The sequence below is a fragment of the Salvelinus alpinus genome, chromosome 8, assembly GCF_045679555.1.
Source record: "Salvelinus alpinus chromosome 8, SLU_Salpinus.1, whole genome shotgun sequence".
Lineage (NCBI taxonomy): Eukaryota > Metazoa > Chordata > Actinopteri > Salmoniformes > Salmonidae > Salvelinus > Salvelinus alpinus.
This window is the reverse complement of record NC_092093.1, coordinates 66974138-66991662: the sequence shown is the minus strand read 5'-3', so window position 1 is coordinate 66991662 and position 17525 is coordinate 66974138. Positions and strand designations below refer to the sequence as shown.

The 17525-nt window shown below is 45.2% G+C and overlaps 1 protein-coding gene across 12 annotated transcripts in view; it reads right to left on the bottom strand.

The window, feature by feature from the left end:
• Window positions 1–470: 470 nt before the first annotated feature.
• The window catches only part of LOC139583554 (sickle tail protein homolog), a 181484-nt gene continuing 164429 nt past the window's right edge, over window positions 471–17525 (bottom strand). For 7 of the 12 annotated variants that reach the window (XM_071414758.1, XM_071414760.1, XM_071414761.1 and 4 more), the window contains 11 exons: window positions 14504–14640; window positions 14050–14197; window positions 12889–13390; window positions 12520–12727; window positions 12082–12341; window positions 11698–11850; window positions 9675–9803; window positions 7801–7884; window positions 4045–5790; window positions 3335–3475; window positions 471–2089 (listed from right to left, as the gene is read on the bottom strand). In XM_071414758.1, coding sequence (XP_071270859.1) covers window positions 1553–2089; window positions 3335–3475; window positions 4045–5790; window positions 7801–7884; window positions 9675–9803; window positions 11698–11850; window positions 12082–12341; window positions 12520–12727; window positions 12889–13390; window positions 14050–14197; window positions 14504–14640 — 4045 coding nt within the window. In that variant the 3' untranslated portion in view covers window positions 471–1552. The remainder of the gene's footprint in view (window positions 2090–3334; window positions 3476–4044; window positions 5791–7800; window positions 7885–9674; window positions 9804–11697; window positions 11851–12081; window positions 12342–12519; window positions 12728–12888; window positions 13391–14049; window positions 14198–14503; window positions 14641–17525) is intronic. The other 5 variants (XM_071414759.1, XM_071414769.1, XM_071414770.1 and 2 more) reach the window with 5 other exon arrangements.

Genomic DNA, 17525 nt, shown 5'->3' with positions numbered 1-17525 from the left:
TAACAGTACAGAAGAGTAAATAACCACTTCTAATACATAACTTACCAGTAGGCCCTTTTCCTTCAAGGGGTAATGCTGGATATATCTTTTCAATGGATTACAGACACATTAAAGTGGTGGTTGTTGCAGACTGGGATGAGAGTAGTTCTGTTGTTTCTACTCTTAGAGATGATATTCTCATAGGTTAACTTCCTGTTACACAGTTTTCACACCCTCAAAGCACTGGTCACTTTCCAGACTGACCACATTGCAGACGTGGCATACGATAAACACCGTTGCAGGGGTTTTGAGATCAGGCTTGCATCTGCAACTTAGTCAGCCTGGAACGCAGCCATTATGTGGCCTGGACACTCACTGACACCTCCTGGTCAAGTAAATGTAATGCATCAGTTAATACAGAGTTCAAATCTGCTTGGTACATGGTTGAAACTGTGTACAGAGTTGAGAGCAGAACAGGAACTAAACGTGACTAGAACTTAAATGCATTACAAGCATGCAGACCTTTATTATTTTTATTCCAACACAATTCTTTACCACATTGCTTTTTATGTAGTATGGTTTAAAGCTTTACAAAAATGAGAGCAAACCAAATATTTACAAAATCTATCTGTGCAAACATAATTCTTCTTTTAACACGAATCCCTCTCCTAAAGTATCTTAAAGGCATGCATACAAAGAAACTTTGGTATGTTAACAAAACTACTAAAGTTCTTAATAGAAGCATTTATGTACACTTTGCTAGAACAGTTTGTGAATTTCTTTTGTTTTTAGTACTGTATACATTTAGACATCGATAAACATTAACTTAGGAAACATAGAACTCCAGTCAAGCTATTGAAGGTAAAGACCTCAGCCATCACACCTTGAGTGTATGTGTAGAGTTTCCACTTGGTATGTCATGATTACAGTAATACAGTCAGGAAATGACACAACTTTGGCAAGTAGGCACAATAACTACAGAAATAACTGTCATACCTCATAAATCTCCTAAAAATACATTGGCAGTGCATGGATAACTATATGAGAAAATATTCTTAGCAAAATAGAAGTCAAGTCAACGCAATTCCACTTTAAACGTCTGTATACTTACAGTATACATTCATAAAAGGCATTTACAAGGGCTATGCTGAATGAGAACACAAGAAATAGTGTAAGATGACGATATACTATGGTTATCCAGTCTCTGGTTTTCAAAAATAAAACATTTTTTTTTACACGGTAATAGTGATTGTACATCAACTGTATTTTCTTAGTCAGAAAAATCTTTTTTTTTTCATCTTTAAAATAATTTCCTCAGTACTCCTCAGTACACCTTTTTAAAATCCAGGATTCAAGTTCAAAGCATCAGCCAAAGGAAAATGCAACTTAAAACGAAGTCAAAGCATCAGTGTGAGAATGCCAGTGACAAATCAAATTGAAATATGAATGGTTGGGGAAGTGCATCCATTACCCTTTTTACAACAAAATACAAACCAATAAACAACAGAATAAATCTAGCTCCTAAGAGGGGGAGAGAGAGAGAGAGAGCAGTAACCCAAACAGGGCTACTGTACTAAGTGGAGTCCTTGGCTGCTGTGGTGGTTGGGATGCAGGATTTGCCGCTGCTGCCATTCTGGGGCCTGTAGCTGGTGAAGCTGGGGGTGTGTATGGTGCGGATGCTCTTCACACCCGTGCCCAACGGGGTGGGCGACAGAGGGGAGGGGGAGGAGGAGGAGAAGGAAGAGGAGGGTGCTCGGCCGTTTTGACTCTGCGAGGAGAACGAGAGAGCTTTACCTGTGTGAGAGGGCTTGGGGAGTTTGTGGGAGGAACCGTTAGAGAGGGCGGGGGTGTGGGAGGAGGTAGGGAGGGCTGAGCCAGGGTGGCGGGGGGCGTAAGGGGACGGGATGGAGGACTTGGTGGTGTGGGGGGAGGAAGAGGAGGAGTTGGAAGAGGGGAAAAGGTTAATAGGGTTAGTAGCATCTGAGTTTGGAGCAGACTGGGAGGAGCTGCCTTTAGCAGAGCTAGGATAAAAAGCAGGAATTTTAGAGGCAGGTATAGTAGGGGAAGTAGTTTTATGACCCTCCCCTGCTCTTTTAGCGCTTCCGTTAGCCTGCAAACAGAGATGCCAGAACAAAGACTGGTTGTCAAAATGGGAACTGGTTATTAAAGTAACAAATGTAATAAAAAAAAAGGCAAGACAACATTGACTTAACTAAAGTTATAGACAAGAAACAATCCCAAAAACAAACATTGCTACTAAGAACTAAAAGACACACAAAAAGGCTCAAACTAGCTACAGTATCTATTTTTACTGGGTTACTTGAGGTAACTGAGAAACACACTGTTAATTAAAAAGGAGAAAGAAAAGATTGAAAGGATGGAAGGAGGGATGAAGGAAGTTTGAGATGGGGGAGGGGGCACTGCCTGGTGATGCCTGTGTGTTAAGAGTGATTGTCAAGCTTTCTGAGAGGTGGAGACAAAAACTGAGGGGAAAAACCAGAGATACATCTTGGTTGGGGAGGAAAGAGGAGTATGTTAGATAAAAGAGGGCATATTTTTAAGGGTAAGAAAGATAAAAGTGCATAACTGGAGAAGTAAGGGTGAATATTCCACTGACTGGTACTGCAAGTGCAAGGGGGAGAGATGGGTGGTAGAAGAGCACCCTTCAGAGAAGCGCCGGAGGCAGCCTGGTGGAACCAGCCTGATTGCTGCATTCACCATTCTGTTTAAGTGGAATATAATGGTGAACTCAGCGATCAGGCTAGTTCCAGCAGGCTAGAAGGGAGGGGTATTAAAGTGTGGTTTAGTAGCTGTGCATTGGGAAAATAAATGAGCGTATCAGGTAGACTGTTCGGGTTTAATAGAGGTGCGTTGTGGGTAGGAGGGAGTGTGGCCAATCAGAAATATTGGTTTAGTAAAGCATCCTGAGGTTGGTTGGCAACACTGTTTAGGAACTCAGCTGTGATGGAAACTGGGGATGTGATGGAAAACTCAGTCGATGACAGGATGCACTATTTTTCTTTCTCTTTTCTTTTTCTCTTTTTTTCTCGTAACCAACACAGCAAAAGCCGCCATGAGCAGTGTGGACCATGCAGAAGCATACGGTGATGTTATAAGGGTAACAGTCAAGAGTCAAACATGCCTTTCAGTCAGAGCAGATTGAGAGAACACAAACAGAAGTCAAAATGGCCACCTCAATCCCATTTTTTTTAAAAACACTTGAACTCTCACAGCTTTGGTTGTTTTTGTATTTTTTCCCTTAACACAGGTCTCTCGTTTTCTATACCCTGTTCACTATACACGTTTGTCCCCTCTAGTCCCTATGGTCCCTGGTAAGGCCCTAAAGTAAAACTACCTGTCGGAACTGCCTCTGAGCGCTGTCCTGTAGCTTTTGCTGTTTTCCTGCTTTGTCAGTAGTAGTCCCTGGCGACTGCCTGGACTTCGCAGACATGGGCACTGGCATCCGACTAGTTGGGGAAGCGACACTGGTTGCGTTCTGCAAGAGGATCCAAACGAAACAAAACAAGAAAGAAAATAAAAGAAAGAAAAAAACAGAGCACCATATTGGAGGTATGACAAACTGATAGAAGCAAGGCAATGACAGGTCACAAACCTGTTCGTTCAAGATTACCACTAACCGTTAAAAACTGAACACCAGTAAGAGCACATGCACCGCCTGTACCGTAATAGCCTATACCAAAACGTACAAGCCTACAGTTAATGCAGTCCAAGGACAACAGATTCAAGAAACCAAAAGTGTAATCAACATTGAGTGTCATTGTCTGATTAAAAGTCTGCCACTCGCTGAAACCCCGGTTAGAGTTTGAGCAGCCAATCGAAGTAGAGATATGAGAGACAGGGGACGGGACCCACTGAAAATGCCACTCCCCAATAATATTGGACCATGGAGGGAGAAAGCAACAGAGAAGGGCTCTGTCATTTCCAAAACACCTGGGAAGTGATTAATGAGTGGTTGGTTTGTAAACCAAGTGGTTAGGATGGAGTGAAGGGAGGAGTAAAAAGGGGACCCAAAGCCTCCAGACCGACAAGAGCTTAGAAAGAGACCTGTTGGCTGGGGGTGATGGTGGCGGTGGGGAGGGCGGCTGGCCTGGGGAGGAGCTGAGGTTTGGTCTTCTTCCTCAGAGAGGAGGCCTTATTGGGCTGGGGGACCTTGGGGAGTGAACTCTTAGAAGGGAGTGATAAGGACCTCTTCAGGCCTCCACTCTCCCCACTCGAGACACACCCAGCATGGGGCTCCACGATGGCTGCACTCCTCACTGGTTCCTCCTGGTGGGGCCTTGCGGGGCCCATCTCACTGATGGTGGTCTCTAGCTGCTTGATGGTCTCCTCCAGGCTGTCCAGGGTCTTGTAGGTGCTTTTCCGGATCTCGTCCGTCCTGCCTTGGGAATCTGAATGCTCCCGCCTTACTACAGCTGGAGGCTGAGCCTTGGGTGACATGTCTGCTGGAAGAACAGATTGTTTGGAGCGGCTTTGGATCTCAAACCTCTTGGCCTCCTTGTGCTGTCGGACCGTGCCGTCCGACTCCTCCTCGTCCTCGTACACCACCACCTGCAGCGTCTTCTTGCCTGTCTTGGTGCCTGTGCGGATGGCTTGCGACAGAGCGGCCAGCTGCTTCTTGGGAAACTTGAACTTGAACTTCTTCTTCCCGTCTGGCTTGCCGTCGCTGGACAACTCGGCGAGCTCTGCAGACGAGGAGGAAGAGTGCGACAAGCTACTACTGGAAGAGCAAAGAGCGCCGCTGGGGGCCTTGAAGGCCGTGGGACCAGCCGCCCTCTCTCCCCCCTCGGGCCCGACCTTTACCTGCAGTCCGCCGCTGCTCCCCCATGTCTCCTCCAACTCCTCGTCCTCCTCGTCTATGCGCTCCGCGGCCAGCATGCTCTCCAGCTCCTCCTCACACTCAAACACCGTGGACAGGCGCTTGTAGGCCGAGCGGATGTCCATGGGCTCGTCAAAGATGATGATGACCGGCTTCTTGTTGTTGAAGCTGTCGTCCTGCGACCCCACCGAGCTGCCGCCGTCGCCGCCCGGGGTGGTGTGGGTCATGTCCCGGTTCCCAGGCCCCCCCCCCACAGTCACAGTCTGGATGCCCCGTTTGGCATTGACCAGCTCCTGGTATTCCCCACAGGACAGGGCCTGGACCTTGGTGTTGGTGATCATGAAGGCGATGTTGTCTGGGGGCGGAGGGCCTTCCTCACCAGGGAGGTCAGGGCTCAGAAAGGCCTCCTCTTCCACTTCCTCATACTTGGGTCTGGGCTGATCTCTGGGTTGATTGGTGGCCTCACTAAGGGCCTTCTCTGTGGGAGACACCACCACCGCCTTAAGAGCCTCTGTCATGGTGATTGGTGGAGAGACTTTAGGCAATGCAGCGGGCAACACAACACTCTTACTAAGTGAAATGCTAGACTCCTGGACGACTGAGGAGACTGGAGTCTCAAGTCTCTTGACTGTGCTTATCTGAGGCTTATCTACAGTGTTGGCCCTTGGGCTTTCCAGAACCCCTTCTACCACTCCTGGGCTGGTCTTCAACGACTCTGATCTCACCACCTGTTTCTGAGACAGAGGGCTGGGGAAATTCAAGAACAGAGGCTTGGGAGATATAGGTGGCCCTAACTGCTGGGGTTTCGGTTGCGGCTGCTGTGGCTGCTGGCTTGGAGAATTGTCATTAGCATTCACATTTGACACCTGTGAGGGGGACAGTGTTGGGTTGTCTCTGCATTCAGGAGCCTCCTCCACTGGGGCCAGGGGTGGTGGCTGCTCTTTGGAGATCTGCCCAGTTACGTAGTATATGACCTGCAAATAGCAAAGGAAGGATGAGAGAGTACATGTTAAAAACTACAACACATGACAAGCCTATCAATAAGAGAAAATATATCATGACATGTAAGGCACGCGTTTGGCCTTCATACGGCCCATATAACATGCCTTTGTAAGGCCCACATAACCATACAACATGCCTTCGTAAGGCCCACATAACCATACAACATGCCTTCGTAAGGCCCACATAACCATACAACATGCCTTCGTAAGGCCCACATAACCATACAACATGCCTTCGTAAGGCCCACATAACCATACAACATGCCTTCATAAGGCCCACATAACCATACAACATGCCTTCGTAAGGCCCACATAACCATACAACATGATTTCATACGGCCCACATAACCATACAACATGCCTTCGTAAGGCCCACATAACCATACAACATGCCTTCGTAAGGCCCATATAACCATACAACATGATTTCATACGGCTCATATAACCATACAACATGCCTTCGTAAGGCCCACATAACCATACAACATGATTTCATACGGCTCATATAACCATACAACATGCCTTCATAAAGCCCATATAACCATACAACATGATTTCATACGGCTCATATAACCATACAACATGCCTTCATAAAGCCAATATAACCATACAACATTACTTCATAAAGCCCAAATAACCATACAACATTACTTCATAAAGCCCAAATAACCTTACAACATGACTTTATACGGCTCATATAACCATACAACATGACTTCGTATGACCCATATAACCATACAACATGCCTTCGTAAGGCCCATATAACCTTACAACATGACTTTATACGGCTCATATAACCATACAACATGACTTCGTATGACCCAAATAACCATACAACATGCCTTCGTAAGGCCCATATAACCTTACAACATGACTTTATACGGCTCATATAACCATACAACATGACTTTATACGGCTCATATAACCATACAACATGATTTCATACGGCTCATATAACCATACAACATGCCTTCATAAAGCCCATATAACCATACAACATGATTTCATACGGCTCATATAACCATACAACATGCCTTCATAAAGCCCATATAACCATACAACATGATTTCATACGGCTCACATAACCATACAACATGCCTTCATAAAGCCCATATAACCTTACAACATGACTTTATACGGCTCATATAACCATACAACATGATTTCATACGGCTCATATAACCATACAACATGCCTTCATAAAGCCCATATAACCATACAACATGATTTCATACGGCTCATATAACCATACAACATGCCTTCATAAAGCCCATATAACCATACAACATGATTTCATACGGCTCATATAACCATACAACATGCCTTCATAAAGCCAATATAACCATACAACATTACTTCATAAAGCCCAAATAACCATACAACATGCCTTCATAAATCCCATATAACCTTACAACATGACTTTATACGGCTCATATAACCATACAACATGACTTCGTAAGGCCCACATAACCATACAACATGCCTTCATAAAGCCCATATAACCTTACAACATGACTTTATACGGCTCATATAACCATACAACATGACTTCGTATGACCCATATAACCATACAACATTACTTCGTATGACCCATATAACCATACAACATGACTTCGTATGACCCATATAACCATACAACATGACTTCGTATGACCCATATAACCATACAACATGCCTTCATAAAGCCCATATAACCATACAACATGACTTCGTATGACCCATATAACCATACAACATGACTTCATAAAGCCCATATAACCATACAACATGCCTTCATAAGACCCATATAACCATACAACATGACTTCATAAAGCCCATATAACCATACAGTATGACTTCATAAGGCCCATATAACCATACAACATGACATTTGTAAACATTTCAAGGCACGTTTGGAACTTTGGATGTCAAGATTAATGTTAGCATAGTAAATGCCCTGAGATTTTGACTATGAAGTGTTAGCGGTGAAAATATGGTATTCGTACCCCAGGGCTCTGACGAAGAGGGGTGGTGTTCCCGTTTTCATCCACGTTGGGATCTTTGTCCTCACGAGTGTTCTCAGAGCTCTGCTAGGACAGTTCGTGAAGGGACAGCATTATTGTGCAATTGCACTCTATGGGTGAATTCTAACATTTATTCCCTCTACTATGCAACACAGCATTGGACAACAACCCTCCTATAAGGCATATTTTGATTGAGTTTCAAGATACGTGCTTATAACATATTAGATACCTTATAGGATCATACATGCAGGCACAAGTGAATAGTTATGGTATGTTATTGCTATTATGTAAAGACCTTTAAAGGGACAATCTGGGATTCAAAACAACAACAAAGCAGTCTATATATCATTGATTTAAAAGTTTAAAAAATGACCTAACAATGCCAAATTGTTAGTTACCAAACTAATACTCTAATCTGAGGTATAGACTGACACCCATTCTACCAACAGACTAGCTAACATACTACGTTCAGTGTTGCATCACGTTTTTATATATTCTCTCTCAACTTTGTTGTTGGTTTAAGAGAATGTTTAAATCAATCATTCCCATTTGGTGAGTGGAATGCAACGATGTATGACTGAAAATGTGCATGTAGGAATAACATGACCAATGCATTGCTGGTGTTTGAGCTGAACATTGTTTTTACCAGGAAAAGATCATATCTGACCCTCAGAATAACTGGATCTCTCATACAGTCCATGTACAATATCTTGTGACGTGGTTTCTGAGCGAGTTAGAGAGGAGCATGAGATAAAGGGTGCATCTCAAATGGCACCCTATTCCCTTTGTAGTGCACTACATGCCCTCTTAGAAAAAAAGGGTTCTAAAAAGAGTTCTCCAGCTGTCCCAGGTAGAACCCTTTTTGGTCCCAGGTAGAACCCTTTTTGGTTCCAGGTAGAACTCTTTTGGGTTCCATGTAGAACCCTCTGGGAAAAGGGTTCTACAGTGCATGGAAACAAATAGGGTTCTACCTGGAATCAAAAATAGTTTTTTAAATGATTCTCCTATGGGGACAGCCGAAGAACCCTTTTAGGTTCTAGAAAGCAACTTATTTTCTAAGAGTGTACTTTTCAACAGGGCCAATATGGCTCGGGTCAAAAGTAGGGGAATAGGGTGCCATATGGGACGCATGCACTGTAGTTCCCTGTTCTCCTGTGGACAACAACCACATTAGGCATCTGTTTGGGTATTAAAATGAATTAGAAGATAAGAGTTAAAGTTATATAGAGATTCAGAGATATAGTAAGGTATCATTCCCAAGAAATAAGTCCAGTAAAGAAATTGGTCCCAGTGACCTAAAGTAAACCAAGTCTGCAAAAACAAGTCTGTGACCTAGGTAACAAGTAATAAAACCTTGTTCCCCTCAAATAGCCAATCAAAGTACTTTCCTATAGCAAAGTCGATAAGCAAATTATTATTTGAATAAAGGGCAGTTATTCCCAAGAAACAGACAAGACCATTCGATTAGGTCTGGATGCAAGATAAAGGATTAGTTTATTGATTGGATCAAGCAAGACAAACATAACGCAATCAAACATCAGTAGCAACAGGACACCATTCATTTGTTGGATACACACAATACACTTTTCCAGACATTTTCTGCAGACTTAGTCAGAGAGAAAGTCCAAGGCATGAGTTCCATTGAAATCAAAAAGGGAAAAAGAGAATAAGTCAGAATCAGAAAGGATCTTGGGTAGTGGAGTTGTTACAGTACAGATCTCTTGATGGAGGCAGAAGCAGGGAGTTGTGAAAGGCACAGAGGTGGTTAAGGTACAGCCATCAATTGTTAGCTGGCGTCACACAGTGGGCAGAAGCAGGCAGTTAGGCGGACGGCTAAATGGCACCACGTCCTTTACCTTTTTCTCTTTGAGGGGCAATAAGGCCCCGGGTCTTAGCTCTCTGATCTGGGGCTCAACTCGAGTAGGGTGTGTCTCTAGCACACTACTTTTCACCCCTACATCCTTAACTGTGAACTTCTGGAACACCTGGGGAGTGAAGATATGTTAGGGGATTAGGGTTTAGGGCCCTGAGGGTGAGAGCCTAACTATACCTGCCATTTGTGAAGTGATAGTCTATTAGAAGCACCTACAGTCGTGGCCAAAAGTTTTGAGAATGACACAAATATTAATTTTCACAAAGTTTGCTGTTTCAGTGTCTTTAGATATTTTTGTCAGATGTTACTATGGAATACTGAAGTATAATTACAAGCATTTCATAAGTGTCAAAGGCTTTTATTGACAATTACATGAAGTTGATGCAAATAGTCAATATTTGCAGTGTTGACCTTTCTTTTTCAAGACCTCTGCAATCCGCCCTGGCATGCTGTCAATTAACTTCTGGGCCACATCCTGACTGATGGCAGCCCATTCTTGCTTAATCAATGCTTGGAGTTTGTCAGAATTTGTGGGTTTTTGTTTGTCCACCCACCTCTTGAGGATTGACCACAAGTTCTCAATGGGATTAAGTTCTGGGGAGTTTCCTGGCCATGGACCCAAAATATCGATGTTTTGTTCCCCGAGCCACTTAGTTATCACTTTTGCCTTATGGCAAGGTGCTCCATCATGCTGGTAAAGGCATTGTTCATCACCAAACTGTTCCTGGATGGTTGGGAGAAGTTGCTCTCTGAGGATGTGTTGGTACCATTCTTTATTCATGGCTATGTTCTTAGGCAAAATTGTGAGTGAGCCCACTCCCTTGGCTGAGAAGCAATGGTCTCAGTATGCTCAGGAACATGAATGGTCTCAGGATGCTTTACTGTTGTTATGACACAGGACTGATGGTAGCGCTCACCTTGTCTTCTCCGGACAAGCTTTTTTCCGGATGCCCCAAACAATCGGAAAGGGGATTCATCAGTGAAAATGACTTTACCCCAGTCCTCATCAGTCCAATCCCTGTACCTTTTGCAGAATATCAGTCTGTCCCTGATGTTTTTCCTGGAGAGAAGTGGCTTCTTTGCTGCCCTTCTTGACACCAGGCCATCCTCCAAATGTCTTCGCCTCACTGTGCGTGCAGATGCACTCACACCTGCCTGCTGCCATTCCTGAGCAAGCTTTGTACTGTTGGTGCCGCGATCCCGCAGCTGAATCAACTTTAGGAGACGGTCCTGGCACTTGCTGGATTTTCTTGGGCGCCCTGAAGCCTTCTTCACAACATTTGAACCGCTCTCCTTGAAGTTCTTGATGATCAAGATGTTTCCTTCCAGGTAACCTTGGTTGACAGAGGAAGCATTCCTTTTGAAGCTTCCAGTCTGTTATTTGAACTCAATCAATCTGACATGGTGTCAGCTGGTCCTTTTGTGGCAGGGCTGAAAAGCAGTGGAAATATTTTTGGGGGGATTCAGTTCATTTGCATGGCAAAGAGGGACTTTGCAATTAATTGCAATTCATCTGATCACTCTTCATAACATTCTGTAGCATATGCAAATTGCCATCATACAAACTGAGGCAGCAGACTTTGTGAAAATTAATATTTCTGTCATTCTCAAAACATTTGGCCACGACTGTAGAGTACCCGGCAGTTAAGTGGAGAAAATGCTTCTCCTAAAGTCACTGAGCCTGGTGCTGGTTTGATACTGCTTGTATTCTATTAACCTAGTGCTGTGGTGGCCGAATGGTTAAACTTTCTAGGGGTAAGACCATGGCTAATTCTGATTTTGTAAAGTACTGCGTCCATCCTCTGCCAAGTGAAGGTAACCCAACCACCAGGAAAGGAAGGGATAGAGGACCCACTCCCATAGTGAAGGAGAGATACAGTCATTAGTGTGGATGTGGATATATTTCCCGGTGGTCCTATTTGATCAATATAGTATCGTATAGTACAGTATGAAGTATGTGTGTGTGGGAGTAAATGTACAGCAGCTGTTGGATGTATGGGTCTTACCTGGAGCTCTGCCATGATTTTGTCCCCCTCGTCGTCCTCCTCCTCCTCGTGGATGGCTGAGGCAGCAACGGGGGCAGGGGTGGAGGCCGTGGTCTCTGGGGGGATCTTGGTGGGTTTGCGCTGGGCAGCTGGGACCTCAGCCTCCTCTTCCTCCTGGTTTAGATGGGAATGGGGGACGCGGGTTAATAGCTACATTTAATATGACTCAAATACTAGCATCACTGTTATTTACCACAAGAGTCAGATCAACAGATCAACATTGCCCATTCCAAGGTATATAAATGATATTGCTTTCAAGTTGCTTGATAAAACTGTCCTTAAACTGTCCCCTCTCCCCATGTCGCTTATAGGTCAGGTCTGGCTAGGTCTACATGGCAGACTGACCTGTCCCGAGGCAGACTCATTCCTGCTGGTGTAGACCACCTCTCCAGACCTAGTGGTGGTCATTCCAGAGCTGGAGAAGGTTTTTCTGGGTGGAGGAGGGGGAGGCGACTTGCTGGCCTCCAAGCTGACTTTGCCCACTTTGTCTGAAGGGGCGGTGGGCTTGGTGGTGGGCTTCTCTAGTACCGGCTTGGGGAGTTTCTCAGGACACGCAGGCTTGGCTATTGCTGGTATCTCTGAGCTGGGCTCAGGCGGAGTCTCTTCTGTAATAGACAAACACACATGTAAGTTCAACAATAAGGCCTACATGAAAATTACAAAGGGTCATTTTCCTGAAGAACAATTATGTGCTTGCATAAAAAAAAGATGTCCACAAGTATTTTTATAGTAGTGAAATATGTTGAGTGTGTCCAGGTAGTTTCATAAAAGAACCCTCCCTACCTGTGATTGGCGCCACAGGCTTGGGGGAATCCACTTGGTCCTCCAGGGCAGCAGGGGTCACTGTAGAGGCCTCCCCCTCGCTCGGCACCTCCAGACAGGGGATGCCCTTCATCATGTTGGCCTGGGCCTCATCCAGGATCCTCTCAAACTCCCTCCCATCATAGTGGCCCATGTTCTGCCTCCGCTCCTCCCACTCCTTCTCTGCTGCCTGTGGAGGGCAAGAGAGAGGAGGGAAGATTGAGAGAGAGAGAGGAGTGGAGGGAAGAGAAACAGACAGTGCTTTCAATAACCCTTATGGGAAATCTGATATGAGATGTCATAGATGATAGATTGAAGACTGAAACGCACTAGAACTTCCATAGGGCTTACCTTTATAGACATGGCCCTGTTTTTGCTCTTGCTGCTCTTGGTGTGAATCTCCTCGATGAAGAAGTTCCCTGTACCATTGCTGCCGTTATTGACCGGAGCCTGGGTGGGCAGCTCTTGGTTGGCAGCAGCAGTGGCAGCAGGGGTCTTCTTCTGCTGGGCAGGGCTTCCCCCCTGGCTGGAGGGGTTGGAGTTGGAGGACGAGGCGGTGCCTGTGGAGCCCTTGGCTGAGCTGGGGGAGTCCCGGCCCTGGCTGTGGGTGGGGGTTATGGGGGGACTGGGCTGGACCAGCAGGGCTGCAGACTGCTGGGACTGCTGAATGTGGACCGGAGAGCTCTGGACGTGGTGGATGACCATGGTGCAGGAGGGCATGACCACCTCAGACCTGATGGAGGAGCTCTGGGGCTCGGGCAGGGCCGAGGGGGAGGCTGGAGGCTCCGCTGGGGGGTCGGGGTCCACCATGGCGGTGGTGGCTGGGCTGCTCTCTATAGGGGTTGTAGCACATCTGTAGGGCAGAGAGGGCAGGATAGACTTAATATTAAGGTTACTTTCCCAAAATCCTGGTAGCAGGATTATGGATTGTGTGTTCACTCCTGGAATATTCCAACCAGGATTTCCAAGTGGATTTTCCCCCTAGAATTTGGAGAAAGTTTGGGAAGTTTGGGACTAGTTTATCCAAACTGCAACAATTGGTATCCCACTAAGGTAAAACATACCTATGATGACATATGCCATGCTGCCATGAACGAATGCTTCAAATCTCCTAACCTCATAACACAGGACAGTGCATAAGGAACTTTGGAGTTTGATAGAACTACTTTACCACCCTGGCTTGTCTAGCCTGAAAATAGTATAAACCTCACAAAGTGTATTTGGCCCAAATCCAACACCAAAGTGGGTGTAATCATCTCTGACGTGCGGGGAGAGAAGCGCACTAAGGGGACGAGGTAATGTAGATGAGTTTGGCCGCGTGGTGCAGTGTGGTGCTCCCTGGGTAAAATTGATGACGTTTATATTTATATTGAAATGGGATGCTGCAGGGAGTTGCGTTGCGCCCAAATTAATTCACTTATCGGTTCAGTGGAGAGCTAAATCAAGTTGGACGCCACCTCCGCCCATCACCACCCCTCCCTCCCTCCCTCCCTCCCTCCCTGGTTCCTGTACCTCCTCAGGCCGCTGAGTGTCTCCGTGAGGCTCTTGACTCTCTTCAGCATGCTGTCCAGTTTGTGGGGCTCCTCTTTGAGGAACTTAACTGCCTCCACCTCCACCCTCAGCACCGAACGCATCCTGGTCTGCAGCGGCGGGAACTCCCCTGAGAAAACGTGAAAAAAAGATAAATACTAGAAAAATATAGAGATGTTTTAATTCTCCACCACCCTTCATTGGAGGACAACTTTATTAACGTGCTGCTTTAGCAGAACGCGACTGCTATTCAACAAAGAAAATGCACCTTTTTCTAGTTGTAGTATTGTCTTATTCAGTTAGAAATTATATTATCTTACTTTACCCGTAACTGAAAACCATAGCACTTGGAAACCTATGGAATCCATGGCGATGCACATCATCTGAGATATTGTGTCTTTTTTAAAGTAGACTACACTGTACGGGCAAGTCTTACCTCTGAGTCCTGCCAGAGATTCTCCCACTCTCCTGAGGCTAACAGCCCCCTCTTCCACATGCTTCAGTGTCACAGCTCTGTGAGCCCCCGCCGAGCTGCTCTCCCTCTTCAGAGTGTCCACATAATGCTCCAGTTCCCTACACACACACACACACACAGAGACAGCGAGACAGAGAGAACATTCAAAACACCACTCCTAATTGGTATATCACTCCTCACCTCTCCACTATACTAGCTGATGTGTGGTGAGGTTTGTGGCACAACTGGTTGCCGTGCATCACCCAAATGGTTGTCACCCATTGGTGGTGGATGAGGCGAATTTCCATCTTACTATGTAAGCGCTTTGAGCATCTGGAAAAGCCCAAATCAATCATTATCCTAATTTCATCTCCACAGCTACCAAATGAGATAAGACGGCATCATCAAATCCCTGACATACATGGTGATGCTAACATATCACTATAGTAGACTTGAGATTGCATGCTTGATGTGTCACCTGAAACACTGACTACACACCAACACTAGAGGGCAGACAATACTCATTTAACCTTATTGGCACCCAGCGAGCTCTAGTTTGAGCTGGACGACAACTGAAAAAAGTGAGAGGGCAAACAGATGAAATCCAACAATGTTCATATTCTAAAAACCATGTGGGTCGTAGGGACGTCAGCCCTTTAACCTTAATGACCAAAGTCTTTAACCTTAATGACCAAAGCGGACTTTCTCAGTCAGACCACACTGCACTTCCTCTATGTGAGTCCGCTCCGACTGGATTGGGTTACTTCCCGAAACCTCAACTGTGTACACATGGAAATCTGGGCTTATTTGTGCAACAACTTTCTTACCTAGAGTCCCTATTGTTTTGAGAACACTGTACTCTGTATTCTGAGCAGTCAACTCCAAGAGGAAACGTGTTGGGGTAGATGATAGCATTGTGTGGCGCTCTGAACTGCATGAGAACAAAACATTTAGATTCTTTGTGACCGGATTCCCTTGAGAAGAGTACGTTTTTTTTGTACAGCTGCTGTCAAAAGAGAGTTCTTCTTATGTGAAGAGCCTCTTGATGATGACTATGGAAAAATTCAACTGAAGAGCCGGCGGGGGGGAGGGAAAAGCATCTCTTTCTTCTTAAAAGAACTATACAGGACTTTAGAAAGTAATGTCTATAATGTGAGTCGATGAAACGTTGCTGCATTAAAATGCACTTCTAAAGATGGCTCGACAAACATGCAAGATATCCCAGGGATCATCTATTTGAGGAAGCTTAATGGGCACTCATACTCTCTCTCATCTTTCTCTATTGCTCAAGGGTAGTAGAATCACCGGCTGAGTGCTGACAGCTGGTTAAGATCTAGACTCCTTGGCAGGCTCATGATGACTGGTGAACGGAACGGACTGGAAATAAATAGGAACGACCAGGGGCAGACTGGGACCAGAAATATACCCCCCCCCCCACACACACACACAATGGGCCCCCCAAACAGGACATTTCCCCCCTTGAGGCCTCCATTATTAGCCAAATAATGATCATTCTGTAAAAAAATCCCCACTTGAGACCGGCCCAGTGGGCTAAAGATGGACCAGCCCATCTGGCTTTTGCATGAGCCACCCTATGGCCAGTCGGTTTCGAGCCAAGGAATGGGAATGCAGGAAAAGCATGTGTTCAGAACTACGGAAAACCCTATAGGACTGCTGACATTTGCGAAAAGGAACGCAAAACACAACACCTCCACTTCCGTTGAAATCCACCATGTTAGCAGCATCCTCATGTTACAGCCCCTTAGATTTAAAGGGCCTTGTTACAGTAATGCTAACAACGATAAACAGTCCTATTTGAACCTTGGTCGTTTGTCACCTCATTTCTTCCCAGAGTATTGTTTTTTTATTAGGAGTCCCAGACTCACTCTCCCAGGTCATGTTAAATTGGGTTTTCTCTCCGGAGAAGAATGCTGCGTCTTTTCACACCACAGTCCCCCTTCAGCCAAACAGAGCTCATTAGCTAGCCTTATTTAAAACACTACTGCAGGCCTTTGCTGAGTAAGACCTGGCAAAGCACCAAGGAAAACACATCCAGCGCTTAACGCCCAGCGCATGTCTGATTCCCCAGAAGACCAATGTCCAGGCAACGCTCCTATCGTGATGTAGATCAGGGAATATGTTTACCACTGTCTACCCAGGCAGCACTCTGACCTTGCCTGTTAAACAACGGAATTAAAAGGATTAAATTAATGTTCCCAATTTGGCAAGCTGCGATGAGTGAATTAAATTAAGAGAATGCTGTGAATAATTGCCTGCCCAGGCTGCCTGGTCTTATTGTTCAGTGACTGCTGGGCTCCAATGAGAGACAGACATGGCCTGCCTGTTCAAACCTGTGGGTAATTTGGAGGGTGTGTACTTGCAGTTGCCAATAACACCTGGGTTGTATTCACTACACTGTAAAACCCGTAACTTGTTTTTATGGTATCTTACCGGCAGCCAGTTACCTGTAAGTTGCTGTAAACAAAATACAGTATGTTACCGTAAATTTCAAATAAACTTTGCTTTAACATTACATTACTGTAAAGAAGAGTCCAAATCCCAAGTGAGGTTGACTCCTAAGTAATCAGCATCATACTGTCCCTTACAACAATAATACCTTATTCCAGCTCTAAAAAATAAAGTAACTTTTTGTATATTTACCGTATTTTCACTGCAACCAGTAGACGGTACATTTTTTACAGTGTAATGAAGAACTCTCTGATTGGAACAGTGTAATGAAGAACCAGACAAATGGGTATACAAAGGGTTATTCAAATAACCGATATAAAAAGGTTCTCCACAGGCAAAGAAAGGGTTCTCCTACAGCAGTGCTTCTCAATCCTGGTCCTGGCGACCAAAAGAGGTGCACCTTTTTGTTTTTGCTTTAGCAGTACACACCTGATTCAAATCATCAAAGCTTGATGATGAGTTGATACTTTGAATCAGCTGTGTAGTACTATGGCAAAAACACTAATTCAAACCCCTTTGGGTTCCACAGGGACAA